The sequence below is a fragment of the Callorhinus ursinus genome, unplaced genomic scaffold, assembly GCF_003265705.2.
Source record: "Callorhinus ursinus isolate GAN/ISIS: 27379988/994484 unplaced genomic scaffold, GSC_fseal_2.0 scaffold42, whole genome shotgun sequence".
Lineage (NCBI taxonomy): Eukaryota > Metazoa > Chordata > Mammalia > Carnivora > Otariidae > Callorhinus > Callorhinus ursinus.
In genome coordinates, this window is record NW_027397104.1 from 1,847,675 (window position 1) to 1,874,538 (window position 26,864).

Here is a 26,864-nt window from a genome sequence, read left to right on the forward strand (position 1 = left end):
GGAGCAGGGAGATAATGCCCCTTGTGGTGATGTTACAGTTACTATTATATTTTTTTTAAAGATTTTATTTATTTGAGAGAGAGGGAGAGCGAACATGAGTGGGAGGAGGGGCAGAGGGAGAGGGAGAAGCAGACTCTCCACTGAGCAGAGAGCCTGACACAGGGCTCAGTCCCAGGACCCTGAGATCATGACCTGAGCCAAAGACAGACTCTTAACTGAGCCACCCAGGTACCCCACTATTACAATTTTATAAAAGGTTATCAGGGAGGCCACATCGATAATGTGACATCTAAGCAGAGACCTGAAGGAAATGAGTAAAGAAGTTATTTAGATTCTAGGAAAAAAGTATTCTAGTTGGAATACAGAGAAAGTGCAAAGCCTGAGGTGAGAGCGTAAACGGTGTGGAGGAACACCACCAAGTTTGCACAGAGTACCAGTTCAAATAGGACTCTACAGGCTCTACAGGCTCATAAGCACTTTGACTTTCATTCTGAGATAGAAAAATCAACGGAAGCTTTTGAGCAGAGAAAATGATCTGACTCATGTTTTGTAAGCCTTACTCTGACTGCTGTGGGGATAACTGACTGTGGAAGAACAAGGGTAGAAGCAAGAGACGAGTTAGGCTACCAAAATCATCCGGGTAAGAGAAAACGGTGACTTAGACAAGGATGATAATGGTGGAGGTAGAGATACTGATAAGGTTTAGGTTACTTTTTTTTTTTTTTTTAAGATTTTATTTATTTATTTGACAGAGACAAAGTGAGAGAAGGAACACAAGCAGGGGGAGTGGGAGAGGGAGAAGCAGGCTTCCCGCCGAGCAGGGAACCCGATGTGGGGCTCGATCCCAGGACCCTGGGATCATGACCTGAGCTGAAGGCAGACGCTTAACGACTGAGCCACCCAGGCGCCCCGGTTTAGGTTACTTTTCAAAAAATATTAAAATTCGGGGAACCTGGGTGGCTCAGTCAGTTAAGCGGCTGCCTTCAGCTTGGGTGATGATCCCAGGGTCCTGAGATCGAGGCCCCCATTGGGCTCCCTCTTCTCCCTCTCCCTCCCGCTCTGCCTGCTTGTGCTCTGTGTCAAATAAATAAATAAAATCTTTAAAAATATATTAAAATTCAATTTAGTTAACATATACTGTATTATTAGTTTCAGGGGTAGAATTTAGTGATTCATCAGTTGCATGTAACACCCAGTGCTCATTACATCAAGTGCTCTCCTTAATGTCCATCACCGTTATCCCATCTCCCCACCCACCATCCCTCCAGCAACTGTTGTATAGAGTTAAGAATCTCTTATGGTTTGCCTCCCTGTTTGTCTCTTATTTTATTTTTCCTTCCCTTTCCCTCCCATATGTTCATCTGTTTTGTTTCTTAAATTCCCCACAAGTGAAATCATAATAATTTTGTCTTTCTCTGACTTATTTTGCTTAGCATAATACCCTCTATTTCCATCCCCCTCATTGTAAATGGCAAGATTTCATTCTTTTTGATGGCTGAGTAATATTCAGTATATCAGCGTGTGTGTGTGTGTGTGTGTGTGTGTGTGTGTGTGTGTGTGTGTTATCATTTGCTGATGGCCATCTGGGCTCTTTCCATATTTTGGCTATTGTGGACATTACTGCTATAAACTTTGGAGTTTAGGTTACTTTTTAAAGGTAGAGCAAGCAGATTTACTAACTGACTGGATGTGGGCTATGAGAGAAAAAGAAAAGTAAAAGACAAGAAGGACTCTATGGATTTGGGCCTGAGCAGCTGCAAGAATGGAGGTGTCATATACTGGTAAAGAAGACTATAGGAAAGGCAGGTTTAGTAGCGGCTTGGGGAAAAGGACCAGGAGTTTGGTTTCAGATATGTCAAATCTGAGATGCCTATTTACATCCAAATGAGAAAGTTAAGATGCAGAGTCTGGCATTCATAGAAGATGTCTGGGCCAGAGATATAAATGTGGGAATCCTTATGAAACTCATGATATTGAAATAGGTTACTTAGCCTGTGAGTATGAATAAAAAGAAGAAATCAGGATTGAATCCTGGGATGCTACAAGGCTGGGAAGATGAGGAGGGACAAGCGAAGATGGCTAAGAAGGGGACGCCTGGGTGGTCCAGTTGCTTAAGTGTCTGCCTTCGGCTGAGGTCATGATCCCAGGATCCTGGATCGAGTCCCACATCCGGCTCCTTGCTCAAGGGAGCTGCTTCTCCCTCTGCCTGCCGTTCCTCCTGCTTGTGTGCTCTTTCTCTCTCACAAATAAAATCTTAAAAAAAAAAAAAAAAAGATGGCTAAGAAGGAATGGTCAATAGTACTGGGGTAGAACCAATACAGAGAGGTGGTCTAGAAGCCAAGTGAAGAAAGTGTTTCAAAAATCAGGAACTGAGGCATAAGGAAAGACTACAAGAGTCTTTTTCAACAAATGGTGGTGGAATATCCAAATGCATATGAATGAAATCAGAGCCCCATCTCACACCATATAAAAAATTTAACTCAATATGGATCATAGAACTAAAAGAGCTAAAACTAAAAAACATTTAGGAAAAAACAAAGAAGTAAATTTTTGTGACCTTGGGTTCAACAATGCTTTCTTAACTATGAAACCAAACAACACAATCCACACGAGAAAAATAGATAAATTGAATTTCATCAAAATCTAAAACTTTTGCACTCGATTTCATATCCATTATAATGGCTATTACAAAAAAAGGAGGGGAGAGAGAGAGAGAAGTAACAACTGTTGGCAAGGATGTACAGAAATTAGAACCTTTGTGCACTGTTGGTAGGAATGCAAAATGGTACAGCCCCTGTAGAAAACAAGATGGCAATTCTACTTCTGGTTATATACCCAAAGGAAATGAAAGCAAGGATTCAAAAGAGATATTTATATACCCACGTTCAATAGCCAAAAGATGGAAGAAACCCAAGTATCCACCTACAAATAAGTGGATAAACAAAATGTGGTATATAGGGGCGGCTGGGTGGCTCGGTCGGTTGAGCGTCTGCCTTCGGCTCAGGTCATGATCCCAGGGTCCTGGAATCGAGCCCCACATCGGGTTCCCTGCTCTGCGGGAGGCCTGCTTCTCCCTCTCCCACTCCCCCTGCTTGTGTTCCTTCTCTCGCTGTGTCTCCCTCTGTCAAATAAATAAATAAAATCTTTTTTTTTTAAGTCGTATATATACATACAATGGAATACCATTCAGCCTTAAAAAGGAAATCCTGACACATGCTACAACATGGATGAACCTTGAGAACATTACAAACATTACGCCAAGTAAAATAGGCCAGTCAAAAAATGACAAATATTGTGTGATTCCACTTATATAAGGTACCTACAGCAGTCAATTGAAAGAGGCAGAAAGTAGAATGTGGTTGCCAGTGGCTGGGGGAGGGGAGAATGGGGAGTTAGTTTAATGGGTAGAGAGTTTCAGTTGTGGAAGACGAAAAAATTCTGGATACTGGATGATGGTGATGGTTGCACAACAATGTGAACAAACTTAAAATGGTTAAAAGGATAAATTTTATATTATGTATATTTTACAACAAAAAATTTTTTTAATAAAACATTTATGCTTAAAAAAAAACACCATCAAGAAAGTGAAATGACAACACAAAGATTGGGGGGCATTATTTACAAATCAAATAAAATATGTGATAAGAGGCACATGTCCATAATATATAAAGAACTCTTACAACTCAACAAAAAGACAATTCAACATGAATAGACATTTCTCCAAAGAAAATATAAAAAAGGCCAAAACGCACATGAAAAGACGCTTAACATCATTAGCCACTAGGGAAAGGCAAATCAAACCATAATAAGATAGCACTCACACCCACTGGGATGGGTATAATAAAAAACACAGACATTAATTTAGTGTTAGCAAGAATCTGGAGAAATTAGAACTTTCACGCCTTGCTGTTTGGAATGTTAAGATGGTGCAATCACATTGGGAAACAGTATGGCAATTCCTCAAAAATGTTAAACTTAGAGTTACCATATGACCCAGCAATTCCACTTCTAATATATACCCAAGAGAACTGTAAACATATGTCTGGACAAAAACTTGTACACAAATGTTCATAGCAACATTATTCGTAATAGCCAAAATGTAGTAAACAACAAACCAAATGCCCATCAAATACTGAACAGATAAACAAAATATGGCATATCCATATCCCATCACAAAAAGAAATGAAGTATTGATACATGTTACAACATGGCTGAATCTTAAAAACATGCTAAGTGGAAGAAGCCAGTCACAAAAGACCACATATTATATGAATCCACTTATATCAATGTCCAGAACAGGCAAATCCACAGAAACAGCAAGTAGATTAGTGGCTGCTAGAGGCTGGAAGCAAAGATTGGAGAGTGACCACTAATAGGTAAGGGGTTTCTTTTTGGGGTGATAGAAATGTTCTGTAGTTGATGGTTGCATAATTCCATGAAACTACTAAAAAACACTCAATTGTACACTTTTTAAGGGATTTTAAAGGTAAACTTTGTGGTATATAAATTATGACTCAATAAAGCTGTTATAATAAAAAGAAGGACATAATCAATTATGTCAAGTTGCTGACTAAGAGGAGGACTAAAAATGAACAGGAGTTTGACAATATGGTGGTCATCTGATGGCCTTGACAAAAGCTATTTTGGTAGAGTGGTAGAAATAATTGAATTTTTATATAATGCATGTAACAGTACTTAAAACAGTGCTATGTACACCCCAAAAGAGAAGAAAAAGGATGAAAAATAAGAAAAATTAATGGTAAGCTACTAGTAAGCTTAGTCCCTAAGGCCCCAAGCAGAGCAATGCAGAAAGCGGATTTCTTAAATGTTTCATTGTGGTAGTAGCCACTGTTACTAATACCGAATCAGTTTATCAGCTTGGGGTGCTGCTGTCGTGGGTGAAAGGCAATCCCTATGTGCTTACCTTGCTCTGTTCTTCCTACCCTATAGAATGCTGCTGGAGTCAGGCCTCGACCCAGCACTCCTCCACCACTCCCTCTGCAGCGCACAGACCAGACTTGATCTTGACTAGGACCCAGAACTTTGGCTTGCTTTCTTATTGGTGCTTCAGAAAACCTTTGTCTCATTATCACTGCTGCTGCCACCACCTGCTTACCACAGGTACCACAAGTTCCTGCATTGCCCACCAGGCTATCAGCTCAGAAGGGGAATTTTGCAAGCTGAAGAGCCAGCCCAAGTGTGCTGGGTACTCATCCTAACATCAACTGCCACCAAGGCTTAAGGAGTTAGTAGGGAAGTGCTGCAGATATTTGTTGTTTCCATTGTTGTTGTAATGTAATAATTTCTAAATGCCCAGGGAGAAGGAAAAAGGGCTGTAAAGTTAAGAGGAGAAAGAAATCTCTTACAGCTGAGGAATTATAGAAAGTTTCCTGGAAGAGGTCATGTTTTGGCTGTATATTGAAGAACTGAGTAAATTCTGCTAGGCTGATTTGATGAACACAGCACCTTAGGCTAAAAGAAAGCATGTATATGCGCTGAGAACAGACAGTACAAGGCGAATTTGTGACAGCAAAGTTTCCTTTTGGGTGGAGCATGGTGGGACAACTGGAGATAAACCTGCAAATGTAAACTCGAGACCAACTGTAGCAATCCTGAATGTCAAGTGAAGGAATTTAGACTTTTCTCATAAGCTATAAAGAGTAGCTCTAGGGATATTTGAAAGGAACATATGATTTTTTTTTTAAGATTTTATTTATTTGAGAGAGAGACTGAGAGAGAGAGAGCACATGAGAGGGGGGAGGGTCAGAAGGAGAAGCAGACTCCCTGCTGAGCAGGGAGACAGATGCAGGACTCGATCCTCAGACTCCAGGATCATGACCTGAGCCGAAGGCAGTCGCTTAACCAACTGAGCCACCCAGGCGCCCACATGATATGATTTTAGTTTTGTATTTTTTAAACCTAATTTTATAACTTGGTATTATATTTATTATTCAAATTCTAAAAAGTATAAAAAGGGTTTACAGTGAAAAAAATTACTTTTCATCTCCTTAGTTTTTCACCCAATACCTTTCCCCATGGGCAATCAGGTATCAAGCAGTCTCTTATGTATCTTTGTTAGATATTCTATACAAACAGACACAGACACTATGGGTTTGTGTATTCCTTCCCTCTCTTTTTTATACAAATGTAGACATCTTATACATACTGTTCTACACCTTGCTTTTTCATATGGCAATATACCTTGGATATCTCTCCATTTTAGTAAAGAGCTACCTCATTCTTTTTATAGCTATATAATACTGTATAACACTGTTAGGATCTGCCAGTAGGTTATTTAACCAGTCCTTTTTTTTTTTTTTTTAAGATTTATTTATTTGAGAGAGTGTGTGTGTGTGCGTCCGCGCCTGGGTGGGGGAAAGGACAGAGGGAGAGAATCTTCAAGCAGACTCCCCTGAGGGCAAAGTCAGAGACACAGGGCTCCATCCCACGACCGATGAGATCATGACCTGAGCCAAAGCGAAGAGTGAAGCTCAATCAACTGAGCCACTCAGGCGCCCCTAACCAGTCTTTAACATTTAGGTTGTTTTCACTCTTTGCTACTAAAAACAATGCTTCAAAAATAGAACATATGTGAAAATGTTTCTTTCCACATGTGAAAATAAACCTGCAGGATGTATTCCTGGAAGTGATTTTAGGGTTCAAAGGTATACAGAATTCTGATACATTTTGCCAGTTGTCTTCCTTAGAGGTTATACCAATTTACACTCCCATCCCACGAGCAATGCAGGAGTGTCTGTTCCCTCACACCTCTGTCAACACAATATGTTTCATAATTTTAATTCTCTCTTAGAAACGTTAATCAGGTTATATGCATAGGAGGACAACCCCATTTACATTTAAAACTGGACGAATACAGCATATGCTCTTTGGATAAATTTAATTTTGATTGGGAGAAGTAATTTTAAAACTACATATCTCCACGCTGCCTAGAAAAAAAGTACTCTCATTTCTTGAGTCAAAACCATTCCATTCTCCAGTTTAGGTGAGGAGTCTTTAGCCAGACATGGAAGAAAAGGAATATGACCTGTGAAAGGCAGTCGGGTTCTTGGGTAGGGCAAGCACTGGACAGCTTCAAGTTGAAAATAAGGTTCTGTGTTAAGTCCAGTACTGGGAAGAAGAAAGGTAAGGATAAGGGAAATTCCCACAGTGGCCCATCAGCTGCTGGGGAAATGGCAATCTTATCTCAGCATGAAACCCATGAAGAATAATTTTAAAATGCAATGTTTGCATCAGCCCCTCCAGTGCCTGTGAGCAATATGCCCATTCCTGCCTCCTACACCACACCTACTTTACAGTGGCATATCCTAAAAGTCCTGCAGCTGTAAACTACTTCTACTCACATGTTCCTCCCTCTTTGGAAAGGTAGTTTTTTGGTTTTTTTGTTTTTTAAGATTTTATTTATTTAACAGAGAGAGACACAGCAAGAGAGGGAACACAAGCAGGTGGAGTGGGAGAGGGAGAAGCAGGCTTCCCGCCGAGCAGGGAGCCTGATGCGGGGCTTGATCCCAGGACCCCAGGATCATGACCTGAGCCGAAGGCAGACGCTTAACAACTGAGCCACCCAGGTGCCCCGGAAAGGTAGTTTCTAAAGCCGCCCTCAACCCCCCAATAGACTGGAAGCTTCCTAGAGGCAGAACTCCTTTCCTGTTGCTTTAGAACCCTCTTGCACTCCAGTTCCCACAGGATTAGCTTAAAATTTGTATTCAAGTAATTTAGACTGATTTAAGCTGGGGACCTCCCCCATCACCTTGTGAAACTCACCACCAAGCTGGGTCTCACGCTAGCCTGATGGAGGCCATACCCAACGAGCTGTGACCCCATTAAATATAGATTTAGAATACCTGAGTGTATGTCTTCTACCGAGACATGGTTTGCCTTCTGTACTAGCTCATGCAAAAGTTTTTTCTGCCTCAGTCTTTTCTCTCTCAGAACATTTTTAAAATTGTTGATGCACTTGTTGAGGTAGATGGTCTCTGCACACACTTGCTCTAGGCTTAGTTTGCCCTGCTTGGGAGATTCGGGCCTGGAACGTGTTTCACCTCCCAGACACGGAGCCAGAATAAAACCTGGCAATGAATATGCAATAGGCGAAGAGTTAGTATCAAGAGAGAAGTTGCTGGGATCCTGAAAGGTTTGGTCTCTCTGTGTAGAGATGCCCACTCCACCAGAGACCACACTGAGCAAGCTCTCACTCTCCTGACTCCCAGGGCTCTCCACAGAGAAATCTTGGGCACCCTCTGAACTCACTGTCCCAAGAAGTCTATCACTGTTCTCTGACTGAGAACCGCTCTCATTGCTTTCCAGGTCCTCAGGACTGATGGACCCACTATTCTCCAGCTTCTGAAACACGCCCTGCAGAGCTGAACGAAAGTGGTGAATTGCTCGGCCCAGTCTGCTTTTGTAAAACTTAATTTCTATATCTGCATCCTCCTGCAAGCCAACCAGACCACAAGATGACTTTTCAAAGACATCTTTAAGGACCCGAGAAGCATGTTCCTCCTCTTCATTCAAGTCAATATGAACCATGTCACTGAAGGTCTCAGGCCCTACGATAATTTCTTCCATCATGTGGTCATGGCTCAGAGTTGCAAACCTTTTGGACTTGTCTGTCAAAAGGTCCTCTAGCTGCTTTGAGCTCAGAATATCAAGCCCAGCTTCACAGGCCAGGAGGCTGTCCTCTGTCTTCAGTAACCCAGACAGTGACAGGCAGCTGCCCACCTCACTTTTATTACTGAAGTTGTTTGCTCTTTTTGTTTCAAATCCTTGGCTGGACTGCTTGAAAACCTGGGATTTCCCAGAGCCCTCCTCTTCTGGAATTAACACTGGGGAATGTTCCTCAAATTGATGGAAGGTGGACAGAGAAGCTTCTCTCCCTGTCAGCTCACCACAACTGCCACTGATAACTTGGGAGGCTCCTGATGTTCCTTTTACTTCATCTCCTGGCTTAGATACATCACTTGGCTTTGTGAAATTATTCTTGGGTGGAAAGCAAAGGCTTTGCTGCTCAGGAGTTTGAGGTTCTCTGTGTTGATTCTGAGCCCTCATTTGACATGCTGCTGGATCCCCTGTTTCCATCTGAAAAAGTGGTTCATGCTGGTTTAAAGAATTTGCATTACGATCCTGAAGTTGCAAAAACGACAGAGACTCCTTCTGGGGATTCTTATAGCACTGTGGCCAGCTTGGTTCTTCTTTGGTGGCAATCCGGACCCCTACACTCTGCAAAAGGATGGATTTCTGCAAGATGAAGTCTCTGTGCTCTAGATGGGCAAGTTTCACAACAGTAGGCCTGGGGGCTGGGGCTTTGCCTGCCCTGTAAGCCTCTTTGATGTACCTGTTGCACTGCATGCCATTAACACAGAGGTGCATGGCCAGGAAGCTGTGTACCAGCTCCATGGTATTTTCCCCATCTTGCTCAGGAAGTCCATACAGATACAGAATGGCGTCCTCACCAGGGCTGTCCACATGGGGTTCCTGGGCCACTTCCCCCATACATACCTTGGCCAGTGAGCTGCTGCCCACCTGCAAGCCTTCTATTCCACTCAGAACTGAGTCTACACAGCTAGACACTTCATCCACCGAACCCCGGACTTGGCTCAAGTGCTGCTGCAGCTCAGCAATTTCAGTTTGGAGACGGCTGATGCCTTGTAGCTCTCTGATTATATAGTCTACTACATCCCCCAAAGGCTCTCGCTGTTCACAGCTGCAGCCTTGGTGAAAGCCTCTGGACAAAAGGGACTTGGCTTGATTCCTTTCTGAGGGCTCTTGACAGCTTGTGCTAATGCTGACAGAGGAGAGGTCCTGAGAGCCAGATCCCAAAACACAGAGAGTAGAGCCCAGAGGAAACTGGCTGCCGGCCTGCTGCTCAAAGCTGCAATGCTGGGCCAGGCCCCCATCTCTATCTCCACCAATGGCTGAGGCTGTTGACCCACAGTGAGGGAGCAGGGAGCTATCCTCTGGTAAGGATTCAATAGGGCCTGAGGACTTGCTCTTGATGCCACACACAGTCTCTGACTTAGCCTTATCTGGGGAAAGCCTGGAGGAGGGTCCCAAGGTGACCATGATTTCTTCCTCTGACTCTTGCAACAATCGTTTCATTTTCTACCTCAGAGTCTGAGGTATTTTCTTGCTTCTTCCTCTTATTTCTGGTCAGGGTGCTTAACAGAGATTGTCTTAGAAGACAATATACTGCCCTGCTCTTTTCAGTCTTTTTCTAGCAATTATGGCTTGGGTGATGCCTTGGGATTAGCCCACAGTACTGCCTGGAATGATCCCATGTGTAGTCTCCAAACCTGGTACATGCCCCTGGATCTTGGCTTGACTCTTATCCTGCAGCTAGTGAAAAAGGGAAATAGTGCACTCAGGTCAGAAAGCAGCAGGATAGTTTTAAATCCGAATCAAACTGTCAAGCAGGAATAATAATGTTACCTTCTAAGACTGCAGAAGTCAACCCTGACCTGTCTCCCACTGCTGGCCTTCAAAGCTGTAGGCAGTCACTTCTCTTTCCTTGGCTTCCCACCAGAGTATTGATGTATCAAGTCCTTGTGTTCTGGGCAAGTACCCAAAGGCATCAAGATTAAGACAAACTCCTGGGAAGTAGGTGGGTAAGGTCAATGAGTGACTGAACCTTTACAAAATTCAACACTAGGGTCTGATTCAGAAATGAACAAATAGATGCCTAACTATCAAAGCTCAAATTACATACACAGTGAAAGACAGCAACAAGGCATGGAATGTTTGTTTTCCCAGTCAGATGTTCTGCTGAAAACTCAGCAACTCCAAGATTGGTTCCTGCCTATGCTTATAGTGACAGCAACCCTTCACTTGGAGAAAAGACCATGGCAACTATTTAAAACTTGGAGGAAAAAAAAATGTTTTCTAAATGTTTTCTAAAAATTCTAGAATAAGGTGGCATGGCATAAGCAAAAATCACTGTCCAGATTCAGGTGCATTAAGCACGTTTGGATCTAGTGGGGCATGTGGCCAAAGACACACATATGGTGGGCTCACAGCTGGGGATGAAGGAAGCTCAGGAACAACCTGGAGTCCTGAACTCCACTTAATAGTCCCCAAGCGCTTGGTGCAGCCTAATCAACACACAGTTTTGGCTTTCCTCCTCCACAGTACATCTGGTCTAATACCTCCCTTCTGAGCACCAGGGTAAGTGATTTTTCAGCACTCCTGGAGTAACAGAGAATTGCTCTAGCCTTCCGACTGGCTTGGAGAGAACAATGCATGGGACAGGTGGGGAACTGGTTATATCACAGAGGGCTCCAGGGTACTTTGCTATTCTCCAAAAAGGTGAAGCTAGCCTGCCACCAGTCTTGTCCCTATACCCTAAACTACCAGCGACTACTACAGAGGTAAAGATGACTATTACCTTATAAGGGGTGGGTATCCATTCCCTTTTTACTGGGAACACGCAGAGTGTAGGGAAGGAGCAGAGTAGAAAGTACAAAGGGAAAAGCTAAGAGCCCAGGAATGGCTGGGACTGCTAATACTTTCTGGCTTTGCTGGGTTACCCTGGGAGGGGTAAAATTGGTTGGTGGGAGACATGCAATCCTTCATGTTCTTCAATCAGAGATGATTTCCCCATTTTCTAGATTTGATCTAGATTTCTAAATCTTCTAAACTCCTGCCTCCTTTTCTTTTCTTAGTAACTCAAGTTAACCCTAAAAGGGGAAAACAGCCTATGAAGAGCATAGGCTGACAGCTCCCACAGCAATTCATTTTCAGGAAGGGCTACCATCTATAGCTTATGGGCTTAAAAATTAAAAGCACTCTGCTTTCCCTGACTAGAAAGAATCAGAAGCATGAGTCAGAAGACTTTGGATAAAGATTAAGCTGACCCCTTTTACTGGAAACAACAAGGCCAAGAACCAAGAGACTAGAAACCAAGAAACAAGATTAATTCCCATTTGTCTTCCCTCCTTCTCTGTAGTTCATCTAAAAACTCTACTTCATTTAAGAACTCCTCACCTAAAAATGCTATCCATTCTGTGAGGCACTGCCAAGGTCCAATTATTGCTTTTTAAGCATTGTTGCTTTACTCCTATGTCTCAAGGGGCCAGGATCAGCCCTACCCCTAATCTGGCCAACTCAGTATAATCTGTGTCAGAGAGGGAGAGAGAGAGAGAAGACATACTCTATGTGCACAACCAGAACTGCTGGGTCTTGGGCTAGTGCCTAGCTGCCTAGACAACAAAGCCCCCAATTTTAGGACTGACTGGTCAAATTATTCCTTCTCTCCTTCCACAAGTGCACCTGTACTTCCAAAACCACCCCTCTTTTCTCCCCCCACCCACCCCTGTCCCTGCCCCAACTGTGTAAGGTCTAGGTTCACCTGATTTGGTCTTGGCACCTGGTATTAGGTTTGAACAAGGTCCCTGGGCTGGGTAATCAGCCTTTCAAGTTTGTCTCAAAGAGAAAGACTGCTTACTAAACCAAGATGGAAGGTCTGCATATGACCACATGAAGCCATGAGCAAGTGCTACTAGACTAAGAATCAAAAGACTTAAGTTCGTGTTTTGCTTCATCAGTGACCTTGGATTAAACACTTGACTTCTCTGTTCCTTAGTTTCCTCATCTATAAAGTGGGAAAGATAGTCACAGGAATGTTGCCAAGCACGCAACCACCTATAAAAGGGTATGATTTGAGTAAACCATGACTTCTATCCAACCCCAAAACCCCTCTTTCCCGGTCTCTTTTAATGGTCCACAGCACTGCCTGGAACCAGACCACTGGAGCGTGTCATTCTTTGTTAATCCTGTTTTCTTCTATAAGTTTTTTCTTAAGATTAAAAAAAGAGAAGAGCAAAACATTCAGTTCCCAACATTTTATTCAGGTGACAAAAGGCTTGCCATGCTCCTTCAGGCAGTCTGAAAGCATGAGGAAGGGGCAAACAGCTATAGGAAGCAAACTTTTCCTTTCTAATGCTGGTGGAGGCCCAGACCAGCCCCACTTTGGTCCAGAGAAGGCAGCTTTTCGGGTGGAAAAATGAAGCTGATTCAGTGCAGGCCAGGTTAACTTCAGGCCTATCTCTGCTTTTCAGATCAATACTCAAGATAGGCTTTGCTTAACTTCCTGGACAGTCTTGCCAAGTGTCTCCTCTGAGAGAACAGTGCCTTCAACACTGGCTGGCCAGCCATACACGGGGCAAATGGCATCGCTACTGTGTCCAGAGTCCTTTCCTCCTGAAGGACTGAAGGCAAAGCTGCCTGGTTTCCTATGTTACTAACAAACAGGAAATTTCCAACTAGAGCTGCCATAGCAACTTCTCCTGGCCTCAAAGAAAGAGCTTGCTTCCATATCAAACAAACAAACAAACTCCCCACAAAACACTACCTCAAAAACTAATGATGTGCTGTATGGTGACTAACATAATAAAATAAGATTTAAAACAAAAAAAAATTCTTATGAGTTAGTAACCACAGCCTCTAGATGAACTTAAGAATCACCTCTTGGGGATATGGGTTCCCTAAGGTATTCTTAACCTGTTCAGGGCTCCCTTTCAGCAGTACCAAGGAATATAACCAACCATAAAACAAATACATATGCACCCAGAATCAGATACTCATGACAAAGACTCTCTCTTTTGACCGAACCTGAGTCTGGTTGCTCTAAGCCCTCTTTCTGACTAGGCCCCTGACCCTGAGCTCTGTTTAGTCCACCTTTACCAAGAATCCTGCTGGGTCAGTTTATGAAAACTCTTCACATTTGATATCTGACCAAATTCCTTATCCACCACCTTGGCCTACCTCCAGCAAAACTCATGTCAAGTCAGTTTAGCCAGACTTCACCCTACCCTTGATGTTTCCTCTTAGTAATTTTCCATCCACTGACCCTCAACCTGCTCCTTGGCTATAAATTCTCACTTTTCCTTATATTCAGAGTTGGGCTCAGTCTCTCTCCCCATTACAATACCCCAAAGTAATAATCACCTTGAATAAAGTCTGCCTTACTGTCTTTAACAAATGTCACAGTATTTTTTTCCTTAAGCACTCATCATAATCTTTTTTCCTCACTACTTCAGGATTCTCATTAGTAGACCTGAAGAAGGCATGTGAGCAGGAATCTAGCTGGCCCCTGAATAGTAGGGGCCAACATAACAATACCCAACTAGGGGCCAACATAACAATACCCAACAAAATCCCCCACATTCTCTACCTCCTTACTCTGCTATAGTTTCTTCAGAGAACTTATTACCACTTGCCTGATAGATAATAAACAAGCAAACAAATATATGCTCTAGCTCTCTAACCACCTCCCTATTCTGGAATGTAAGCAGGGACTTAGTTTTGTTCATGACTATATCCCCCACACCTAGAACAGTGCCTGGTACATATGGTGCTCAAACAAACAAACAAATAAAATCTTGCCATTGAATAAAAGGAATCAGAACACCAAATCAGGAAAGTTTAGAGTTAAAGGAGTCTTTTATAGAATACTAGACCTGGAATCTCATACTACATCGTGATCTAGCTTATGGAGGAGTTTTATTTAGGTATCACAGTGTTTTTCTAAATTTTAAATGTGTAAGTCCTTATAGGCAGGGCAGCTACTCTAGATTCTCAGAAGTCCTATTATCCAAGTTTAAACCCTTGACCCAAAAATGACACCCTTGTTGTTGTTAATCTGTTTTACCTTGGCAGACCCCTAAATGGGAGGTTCTTGCTTGAGGACCCACAGTGGATATGAATTCATGACACTGGAAGCTGTGCTTTAATTCCCAATGCCTATCACAGGGCACTACTATGCCAAACATATGACCTGGCACACAGTGAGAACTCAATGCCATGGAAAGAATAAATGAGTGATGGCAGAACTGCATTAGACTCCAAGTCTCCGGGGCACCTGGGTGGCTCAGTTGTTAAGCGTCTGCCTTCAGCTCAGGTCATGATCCCAGGGTCCTGGGATCGAGGCCCACATGGGGCTCCCTGCTTGGCGGGAAGCCTGCTTCTCCCTCTCCCACTCCCCGCTTGTGTTCCCTCTCTCGCTGTGTCTTAAAAAAAAAAAAAAGAATCCAAGTCTCCTAATTTCTAATTCACTTTTGTTTCCATAACAATATGCGCCTTCAAGTTCTAGGTTTACTTCTAGATTGATGGCTTACAACCCCTTTTTATTGTAAAAACTAAGTTGGAAACTTCTCCCCAAACACATTTAAATTTTCCTGGGGACTCACACAGGACAAATAAAGAAGACAGTGGCAGCGGCTGTGTCATGGTTCCTGTCATCCCCAGAGCTGCTATCATGGGGCTTCCATTTGCCCTTCCAGCTGGAATAGCTACCCCAATCCTTGTGCTGGATGACAGGTCTAGAGCAGCACTGTCCATTAGAAACATAATGTGAGCCACATATATAATTTAAATATTTCTAGTAGCCACATAAAAAGGAAAAAAAGAGGAAAATTTATTTTAATATATTTTATATAATTCATTATCCAAAATATTATCATTTCAACATGCAATCAATATAAAAATTATTCATCATGTATTTGCATTCTTTTTTCATACTGAATCCTTGAATTCTGGTATATATCTTACATTTGCAGCAAATCTCAATTGAGACTAGCCTGCCTGCCAAGTAGTCAAGTACCACACATGGCCAGTGGCTACCATATTGGACACACAGGTCTAGAAGGCTGAGACAGGAGACACTCTAGAGAGCCTTCAAAACCTGGCACAAATGCTCATTGCAGGCTGCCATCTTAGGGGAAGCAGAATGCTCTGTTCTTTTACTCGTTTTTCACCTGCTCACTTTGATCCTAGCTGGAGGTAGCATATTTCCATTGTGACAGGTTCAATCCTCAAGGTTACAAAGAACAAAGTATTAAGGCCCCAAACTAGAGAGGATGAGACCTTTTCTCTCTCTCAATCTAACCCTTTCTAAATACTCTGTAGCAATAGGTAGCTTCTTTCCAATATTCTGGGCAAAACTACAGGTTAAACCTAATTTCTTCAACAGAAGCTACCCCTTTGCAGAGAAGACTTAAAGACCTCTCAGACAAGAGCACAATCTTAATGCAGCTGAGTCAAAGACTATCCTACACAACTCACACTAGAGGGACATGTAACAATAGTAAAATTATATTTGTTTAGAATTTTACAGTTTACATGACTCCTATTTTATCATGACATATTTTATCATCATAACCCTATGAGGCAGGAAGGAAGATTATTCTTATTTCATAAATGAGAAAAATAAGCTCAGAGAGGTTAAATGACTTGACCAAGGTCACTGAGTAGAACTAGGATTTAAAAGGGGGTCTTCGATCTATAAAGTTAGTGTTTTTATCATACATGCATGGTGCAAATGGACAGATTATTATGCATATGTATATACACTCAAGACTGAGAAAACTCAAGATGACTTTTCTGTCTATATGGCATATACCCACACGAGAGGGAAGAATCAATACATCAGACAGAAGGACCGTACACACACACACACTCACACACTAGAAAATAGAAGGGTTTGTTAATATACACAGGCATATATCAGAAGAGGAAAGTTACCTGAGTATATTCACACATGCATGAGATAAAGAGATTATATCTATAGATGTATGCACATGGAGGGAGGTATGGCTTGTGTATATTCATGTAAAATGAATGAATGAGTTGAATGAGTTTCTATTATGTACGTACACACAGGAAAGGAATGATCAGCTTATAAACATATGGACATATCAAGAGGGAGAAACAGATTATTTGTATATAAGTATGCACACATTCAGAGGGGTGGCTAAGTTATTTATATACATACAGGAGAGTACCAAGGAAGAACCGATGGTCAGATTATCAGCATATAAACACATGCATGTGAAGATTCTACCCTCAGTGCTGAGTATGCTATTTTTCACTCATTCTAATGACCCCCACCAGCAAACTGTCTCAAGCAGTTATGTAATCAATGTAGCTACTCTGAATTCCACCCACAAATGCTTTGCTTTTGTCCCTGCTTGTCATTCAGAGTCAGTCATACACTCGATACCACTTACCTTGCTGCTGCAACCAAAATAAGAGTTAAGGAAATGAAAAGAAAAAAAAACATTAAAACCACAAATTCTTTAGAAAATTAAAACCATTAGAATGCAAGTGCTGTCTTTAAGAGGAAATCCATTCAGGAGCACTCCCTGGTTTGACAGAGAAGCCACAGGATGAACTTTCTAAGCCACACAGCATGGCTGCTTGCCCAATGGACAAACAGAGCCAAGGAGCTATTATTCTCAGTTGCACCAGCTGGCTGGCTCCACGGTGCAAAGTTGATGATATGAACAATACCCAGCAGAGAAATCCCCTCAGTGAAAGGCTGGGCAGGAGTCTCGCTGGCTACAAACCTAGGAATCCAATCTGGTCCACACCTCTGCTGAGGGGGACTCTGATGACCGGCCTGCTGAAGGCAATAGCAGCCAAACTTCAACTGGATGTGGAATTCTAACCCAACTGATTCCAGGCTTTAAGACTGAGACAGAAAGCAGGGCAGCTACTGCTCCTGCTGCTGCTCCTCCTCCTCTCCAGCTGCTTCCTGCCTGCAACCTCCCATAGGGCAGCAGCCCTCCTCACACGTTCCTGGCGCACACACCCCCTTTCCCAGAACACTCACGCACACACAAACCTCGCCAGCAAGCTCACTCACACACCCTTGGTGAGTGTCTCTCCCTCTCGCTAAATATAGATCTTACTCTCTCCCTTCCCCCATTTCTTCCTCTCATTCTTCTCCCCTCTCCTTTTTTCTCCCCTGCCTATCTACCTCTCTCATGTCTGGGCTATAGGATATAAAGGGACGTAAGACCAAAGACCTATACTTTGAGGAGCTCCCAGTCTCAGAGAGAAGACAGAACACAGAAAGAAATTGCCAGAGCACAATACAAAAGGGAGTCTTGCCTTCTACTGAAACAAAATAGGTTTTTTTGTTTAGTTGGTTGTTTTGGGGTGGTGTTTTTTTTTTTTGTTTTTTGTTTTTGCTATATATAATCTGTTTTCTGCATTTGGCAAAGCTGGAAAACAGGTGAAGTACCCAAGTTCAGTTAACATCAAATAGCATTATGCTCTCAGAGTAGATACCTAGTCCAGTTCTTCCTGAATAGCCACAGCAAAAGAACCAACTAGAAAACAAGAACTCCCTTAGGCTATGCCAAGGCTATGATTAGGGAGAAGTAGGGGAAGCTGGGTGGGCTGAGGTAGACCCTCTACTGCAGAAGCCTGGACCACAGATTGTTTTGGGATCCAGAATTAGGAACTAAATAGACTAAAGTGAAATCACATTGACCAAGAGCCTGGTGATGGGTATTAAGGAGGGCACGTATTGCATGGAGCACTAGGTGTTATCCACAAACAATGAATCATGGAACACTACATCAAAAACTAATGATGTACTATATGGTGACTAACATAACATAATAAAAAAAATTATAAAGAAAAAAAAGATGCAAGGCCCTGGTTTCATGATCCCAAATTTTGCAGTCCCTCTTTGCCAATGGCAGCCCCATCTCCATGGAGTGTTACTAGTCAGGTGGCTCTCACATGGTCCTAATTCCTAATAACTCAACAATTCTACTTAGGACTCATCAGAAAATTGAACGTCCTTATCTTCAAAGAGCACTCAAGTTGTGCATTGCAACATAATGCCAAACATAAGCCAGGAACCCTTGAAGCCATGGAGCATAAAATGCCAAATACATCAAATATACAATACCCCTTTCGACTCTGCACCCACAGGACAGGAAAAACACTGTTTGAGTCCAAAGAACATCAGAATTCTTCTCAGTATAAGGCTCCAATTAACCAGTAACAATCCAGTGAAGCCATTGCGATTCTACCTCCTCTGAGCCTGATTAAATGTGAGAAGGCCCTTCTCACATTTAGACCAAAGGAAGGTGGACAAGTTTCGTTCACCCAGCATGTCCAAGCCAGGCTTTCAAACCTTGCTACTTCTGCTGCCCTGCAACATTCTTCATGACAATCCACAATAAAACATGGCCTTGTTAGCCAGGAATCAGGAAGTCAGTCTATGGGAGCCACCCTAGAAACTATCACTGCGGAAAAGGCAGCCCTATATGGTACATAAAATAAGCTTTTAAATGAAGAATGATTTCCTTGTCTTATCCAAGATCCTGAGGAGAAAGTGTTGATTCCAGAGCCAACATTTGCCTCCCTACTGCCTTTTTTTCCAATAACATTGCTTCCCCCTCAACCCAGGAAGAAAATTTAGATTCCAAGAGACGTTAAACAACCCATTTCTTAACCATCCACCTCATTATGCAGCCAACACTAACAGCAGAGCAAATACCTCCTAACCCAGTCGGGAGCTGGCTGGATGACAGAAGAGATAAGGACTGACAGCGCAACTATAACCACATCTAAATACAGAAAAAAATCACTTGAAAAGTGTCAAATTTCAGTGGAAGTCACAGCCAATTTACTAAGGAGCTTCCCATATTTCAGCCAGAAGAAAGAGGTAAAGGGTTTAAAACAAGAAATACAGGGAAGACTGATTAAATCAGAATTCCCTCCCACTCATAAAGAACCCAGAGAAGTGGCTGTCATTATCAGGTTTGGGTCTGGGCTTCCTATTCTGAGAAGCTCAAACTCTCAAGAGTAGGAATGATCTTCAGTGCTAGGACACTGACTAAAAAACCTACTTCTTCCTGCCTCATCCACCAGTGGCTCCAGGCCCTGGCTGAGGCTTTAGATGTTATGCCTGAGGTTAATGTGACCCTGTCTTATCCATTTGCCTACTCAAACACATTCAGCCCATCTTCTAATCAACTTGGGTTTTCCAGAAAAATAAAGGCTCAGACAGGAGAAGACACGTTTACAACGTGAGGCACAACAAATCTGCGATCTCTAGTTATAGTCTTCAAAATTCACAAGAGTTCATATAGCCCTGACCAGAAATTACCTTTGTATCTTTACACCTTCCCATGTTTCAGCAAAAGCACAGAGAGTAAGTGGGAAAGTGATAAATAGCTGTCAGTACAAGCTCTGGTAAAAAAAAATAATAATAATTAATTAATTAATTAAAATTAAAATTAAAAAAGCAGGCTCCTTCTACCATTCAACAGGGCCCATGGACTGCCAGACACAATATGACCAAAGGACAGTTAAACCTCTTCTGTGGACTAGCCTTTTGGGATAGACACATAATTTCTATTTCCTGAGCCATATGAGTAACAATGCAGCCTCCTTGTCGAGTGCATTCGGCTCTTGGGAATCCTGGGCAGGCTAAAAGGATGGTTGATGCTTTTTAGAGGTAGGAAATAGCACAAGCACCCACCTCAGTTGGGAAGCTTCCTCAAAGCAGGGCTTTTCAAGAGCTAGCTGGGCAGAACTAGAAAAACAAATTGGGTTAAGAAGGAAAAGGCATTTATCCAGAAGCTGTGAAATGCTCTGAACAGACATTCTCAAGGTCTGGTTCCCAATTTAAATCTTTGCAGGGATCTTCGCCTAGAGATAGATGAGTCAAGATGGAAATTCAACATGAGACACTGACACTCACGCAGAGTTGTGGGAAGGTTCAGAGCTGCAGGAGCTCTAAAGGGGAACTGAATGGGTGGGTTAGTCAGAAGACCACCTGGCACATAAAATTCATCCTCGGTTAAAGTATCTGAGTGGAATTACAGGGACACTGACGGAGAGGCTCCCACCAACCACAATTCTCCCCTTTTATACAAACCATCTAAGTCTCCCTCAGGCCAGACAGGACTGGTCCAAAAGCAAAGAATGGGCCTGCTCCAAACCTGACCTGCCTTTTCAGGTGTCACTGCCAGAAAATGGTGGGGTCAGGACCAGCAGGTACCTACCTCATCTCCCAACGTTGACAATCACATACAAGGACGTAAAGGATAGGTGGAGCCAAAGTCTGACTTACATCAGAATAAGTCTGTGACTCTTTTTCTTCCCTACCACTAAGTAAAGCTAGAAGCAACATGAGAGGCTGACACGGGTCACACAAGTAGGATCTGTTTCATGAGGAATATAGTTTTTTCTGGTGGCTGAGAAAATTCTTTTTTCTCCCTAGAATTATGCCCTCCATAAACTACTCAGAAACTGCATGCAGCAGAGAATGATGGGCAATGGGAGGTGATTCTCCTTCTTCCCTCAGCAACATGCCACTCTAGGGAAGTGATGAGCCTGGCAGAAATGTGCTGAATTTACTGATATACTGAGACATAGCTGCCACACAGACTAAATCAGTCCTGACAAGCTGCAAGGCAGGCCTAAGGAGTCACAAACTGCTGACAAATTTCAGTCCTACAATCAGGTCAAGCACCATCCCTGATTAGCAAAAACTTAAAGAGGGATAAACTCTTCGGGACTACCAGGCTAAACAGTTAGGTTTTTAGCCTGTACCTCCAAAGGCTGTGGCCCCATTTCCATTCCAGGACCAAATCATTAAAAACTCATAAAGTAGTCTACGTGTCTACTGCTCTCTCACATAAACCTGCTCAAGAGTCACAGCTCCCAGATTTAGAACTAAGGCTGGTCCTGAACTAGTGTCTACTTATATATGTCCCAGTCCAATCCACAAAGTACACTGGCCCTGCCTCAATCTCTATATCCCACGGAAGACAAGGGGCCATATCAGAGGGTTCTCTAATAGGAATCTAAAATTTGAAATTTCATGGGGAAATGAACCCTTTGTACCAGAGGGTGACTATATTCTAACTGGCTTAATATTGATCAAGTATCTCCTTCAGTTCTTTGTGCTTGTTCTGATATATACCTTAGGGTAAACCCAAATCTGGAGAATTCTCTTGGTATAGGACCCTGCTTCCATAAGTTTTTCAAAATATGTTTTTAGCTAGCACATGAATCCCAAGTGTCTTGGGAATCAATGAAGGGACCTCAAAGAAGAGGGGTTTTCCTGTAGGATTCTCCATATATTCAAAAATATCTGGTATGAAGCACTGAATTATGAAAAGGTAGCTAACGTTCAAAGGGAAAGAGAAGACTTGGAACAAAACTCTTAATGATCTTTGACAAGTAACAGGGAAGCATGGTGGGGAGAAAGGGAAGTACTCAACTAGGTGAGTCCAGAGAGACAGCCGGACTTAACCTGCAAAGAAAGGAATACCAAGGGAAAGCTTGTTGGTGGTGGTGCCACGAGAGTCCTACACTACCAGCTCACCCATAACCAAGCACACAGGGAGATGACCTCTGCTCAGACACAAGACCTTTCAAGCCTCTATATTCTAATTCTCCATCCAGTGACAGAATCCCCTGCAAAACCCTTTGTCTGCCTATCACGTCACCAAGTCCAACCTATTGTACCTTCCTATCTATAAAATCTGTCCCCTTCTCTACAACCCTTAATCTGAGTTTCATTATTTCTCACTTGAGTTACAGCAAAATATTCATCCTCCCTAGTATACCCTCCTACAACACTACCTCCCTACTCCCAATCCATTTTTGACAGTTTGTTAGAGGAATACCTACCTTTTATAGCCCTTAGAAGGAATTAACACCTTGATCTCGGACTTCTAGCATCTAGAATTATAAGACAATATACTTCTGCTGCTTAAGCCACCCAGTCTGTGGTACTTTGTTATGGCAGCCCCAGCAAACGAGCACAGTATATCTGAGAATTACTAATACATTTCTACCAAAAATTTTTTTAAATAAGTAATAAATGAATACTTATTAAGTACTTAGGTGTTGTACCAGGCATGATGAAAAGATATGATCCTTGCCGTTAAGCAGGTCATAACCTAATGGTAAATGTTATGGCATGGGCATTATTATATCTATACTATATATTTCAAGGGAGAGGAGTATTTGATTTTGTGACTGGTAGTGCCATTTACTGCAAGGACATACAGGAGATGAGGTAGAGGAGAAAGAAAAGACGATGAGTACAATTTGAACATACTGCATGTGGTGCCTGTGAAAATTCTGGAAACAAGATCCATTGGCAGTTGGATATATGAGTATGGAACTCATGAAAGAAGACTGAGGTAGAGATAGCAATTTAGGATTCATCTATTTATGGGTAAAGCCATGGGTGAGATTATCTAGGGTACAGAGAAAGAGGTGAAAAACAGAGCCCTAGGAATCACCAAGTTTTAAGGGGCAAGCAGATAAGGAAAAATGCTGTAGAGGAAACAAAGATGGAGCTGTCAGATATAAGAAAAGCACTTGAAGGGAAAGATATCACAAAAGCGAAGAAGGAAGAGTGTTTTAGGGAGAAACCAATCAACAGTTTTTATTTCACCTGTCACAAGAAATGCTCCAGGATGCTCCAAGGGCACCGAGAATGCCCTCCCTAACTTGTCATCATTGTCTATTTATGTTTGAATGTCCTCAGGTATGGACCAAATAAACACATTTCCCTAGCATGCTTGAAGATGACAACCAGCAAAGGGAAGCAGAAGCCTAAGGAATAAGGGAAAATTATTTTTTACTATTTACCTCTTCCCTTTCGCTTCAAGAAGTCTTATTTTATACACCATGACTGTACTTCAGAATGTGCCTGTTTTGGAATGGTGGTAAATCTCACTGCATTGTTTACAGAAAGAATGTTACTTATAAGGAGCCATGGATCTCCTTATAACATATGTTTATAAACACAGAAAGCAAGTTACCCCTTCATTTCCATCTTTCTAAGCTCACATTACTTTATTTCTTGGGCATTTCCTAATACTTAATGATACTTAATAATAATTCCTGACTTAGTACCCTCTGGGAATTTCTCTGACTTTTTTAAGATTTTGTTTATTTATTTGAGAGAGGGAGCGAGCAAGAGAGCATGAATGAGGGCAGAAGGAGAGGGAGAAAAAGACTCCCAGCTGGGCAGGGAGCTCGATTTGGGGCTTGATTCCAGGATCCCAAAGGAAGACACTTAACTAGCTACCCAGGTGCCCCTCCTCTGACTTTTCTGACCACGCTAACTCAAAGGGTTTGCTCCCTCGATTTTCTATTACAAGTATAAATCATTTCTTTTGCAACCAATTACATATATTGCCTTGTAACATCATCTCATAGTTTTAAGCAAAATTTTACTGTCTTTTAAGTATCAGAGCTATACTAGGAACTATAATCGGTTCCTGGCCTCAAGTGCAATCTAGCAAAGGAGTTACAACACATATATGGATATGGAAAATGCAAGTAGAAAGCAGAAGTAACAAGAAAATAAGTGGCCAGGAATAGAATCTCTAAATCTTTGAACTCTGTTTTCTACCAATGTGTACTAGGCCCCCAAGGCATATTAAGCAGAGAAAATACTCGAGGTGAATATCCACTCTTAATTCCTACGACTTCAGACTCAGACTCCCACATACCTCCTACCTTGATAAGCCAGGCTGAGCTATAAAGACGTCTTTAAAGACCAATTCAAAATACAGGTTGCGCAGTTTGCAACTTGACCCCTTGGCTCCTGGGTCACATCCTTGACTAGACATCTGAATTTCACCCAGTGCAAGAGGAGAATATACATATAATATCAAAGGCCCAAAGCAGTTTTCTCAACCTGCTTTTTCATGCCCCCAGTTTATTCCAACTGGTAGAGCTCCTGCCTCCAGCATCACAGCTCAATTAAAGCACCTATTCTTTGGGCCTGGAGTGAGAGGGCAGCCTTCAGCAACTCTTTAAAGATCAGAGTGAGTGACTAATATTTAAGAGACACAGCTCCCATCCCCTGCAGAGGTAATCACTATTCTATAATCTGACACCACAGATTACTCTGACCTGTTTCTGAACTTAATAATAAAAGGAATCATACAGTATGTATTAAAAAATACATAATCTTGGGGTAAAATGCTCACATATTTCCAGGATAATATGATAAACACCAAAATTGACTGTATATTAAATACTACAGAAAAATAGAAAAATTAGTATCTAACTACCTGGGGACTTTGAGGAAGGCTTCAAAGGACGTGATATCTAATTTGAGCTCTGAGCTTAAGTGGTAGCCATGACTAGTGCTCTGTTTCAGGAAGACAATGCTGGCAGTGTTATACACAATGTAGTCCAAGACAAATAAATAAAAGCAAGGAAACCTTTGAAAGGCTAACACTATAGACTAAGCAGTAGAAAGGACCTGAACGCAAAAGGGAACAGAGAAGAGACTTATAAAAGAAATCATGGAGAGAAAAAGAGCAAGGTCTGGCAAATGATCCAATGTGGGAGGCAAGAGAGAAGGAAGAATGACACCATGATTTTGAGTGGGTGACTAGCAGAATGATGGTGATTTCAATACAGAGAACAAAGAATAGAAGAGGCCCGGGAGGGAAGTTTTAAACATTGGGAAATTGTGGTGAAAATAAATAGTAAATAACTAGACATGAACGGTAGAACCTAAAGGAAAAAGGAGGGTGAGAAGTATATATTTGGGAATTATTTGCTTAGAAAGGCTAGCTGGAAGTCAATTGGATGCCTAGCACAAAAGCCAGGATCAAGCACAATAGTAGCCATATAGTAGTTGCTCAGTTGAGGACTCTGGATTAGAGGCTAAGTAGAGACAGATTCGAGATGGAAAGGAAAAAAAAAAAAAAAAAAAAGCCCAAGGGGGAAAATGTAGAAAGAGATGGGCAGGGGCGCCTGGGTGGCTCAGTCGTTAAGCGTCTGCCTTCGGCTCAGGTCATGATCCCGGGGTCCTGGGATCGAGCCCCACATCGGGCTCCCTGCTCCACGGGAAGCCTGCTTCTCCCTCTCCCACTCCCTGTTTGTGTTCCCTCTCTCGCTGTGTCTCTGTCTGTCAAATAAATAAATAAATAATCTTAAAAAAAAAAAAAAAAGAGAGAGAGAGAGACAGGCAGGGAAGGAGATAGGCCAGGTAAAAAAGGAAGGAAGAGAATGGGAAAATCTAGAAAAATGGAAGTCACAAAACTAGGAAGTTACATATAGGGAGTTTCAAAACACACACTGGAATGCTGCAGAGAAAAATGACAATAAAGACCTGAGGAAAGTATCTGGGGAAAAATGAAAATATTTAACTTAATTATTTCTATCTCCCCTCTGACCTATAAACTCCTAAATGATAAGAAAATGTCTTAAAATAGCCCCAACACACCCAGTGGTACCCACTTATTGGTTGGCTTGATTTAAAATGGAATAATTTTATCAGTTGTTTCCTTTTGCATAACTTGAGCAACACGATTTTCTCTCACAGAGGAAGAGTTCCTTCCCAGCCAATATCATCAAATGTTCCCATTGGTTAGATGATCAAACAAGCATCACAAGTCAGAGAAAGTAACAGAAAGCAAGAAGAGCTGTTTTGTTATCTGGAAACAAGTAATTTTTAATTTTATACATAGGTCGATCAGACTAGTTACATAAGAGTTTACTAAGTACCCCTCTTTACTCTTTACCTCTTTACTGATACTATGCCCAGAAAATACTATCAGCTGGAGCTAAGCCTGCTACCAGTATCTGATACCCTCCTCTGACTCCAGGCAAGTCAATGGTATCATGGCATTCCTCAGAGTTGTTTTGATATGCACCTCAGAAACCAGAGCCAAACTCTACCCCTTCAAAAAAGCTGCCCCAAATCTCAGGCACAGATGTGACATCTTACAATTCACAAGGTTCAGTCACAGCCTCAAACCAGATTTAAGATTTATAGAAGACTAACCACTGATAAACATTCGGATCCAGGCCATAAACACGTCCAGAACACTTCAGGGGGAAAAAAAAAACCCTGAGAAATGTTAAGCATTTTTCCTGACAAGCACACAAAAGCAGCTCTTGGAAAATGTTCCCACCAGTGCCCTTGGCACTGGTCCACCTCCCCTAGACTCCTCAGGGTAAGGCATTCCACTCACTTCTTCCTCCCTGGCCGCAGAGAAGCACCAGTATACTAGACAGATAGCCTCCTCTGAGTGACCCTTATAGTTATCCCAGGA

At 42.2% G+C, this 26,864-nt stretch overlaps 1 protein-coding gene across 22 annotated transcripts in view; it reads right to left on the reverse strand.

Annotated features, from left to right (window-relative positions):
• UNC13B (unc-13 homolog B) overlaps nucleotides 1-26,864 on the reverse strand; it is a 215,324-nt gene that overhangs the window by 45,705 nt on the left and 142,755 nt on the right. For 4 of the 22 annotated variants that reach the window (XR_012374930.1, XM_073881397.1, XM_073881391.1 and 1 more), the window contains exons 1-3: nucleotides 17,019-17,338; nucleotides 10,447-10,607; nucleotides 7,863-10,353 (exon numbers count right to left, since the gene is read on the reverse strand). The exons of 13 other annotated variants lie outside the window; for them this stretch is intronic. Coding sequence is in view for 8 of the 9 variants with exons in the window: in XM_073881397.1 (XP_073737498.1) it covers nucleotides 7,863-10,116 (2,254 nt within the window). In the remaining variant the exon portion in view is untranslated. 5 more of the 22 variants (XM_073881395.1, XM_073881394.1, XM_073881396.1 and 2 more) reach the window with 2 other exon arrangements.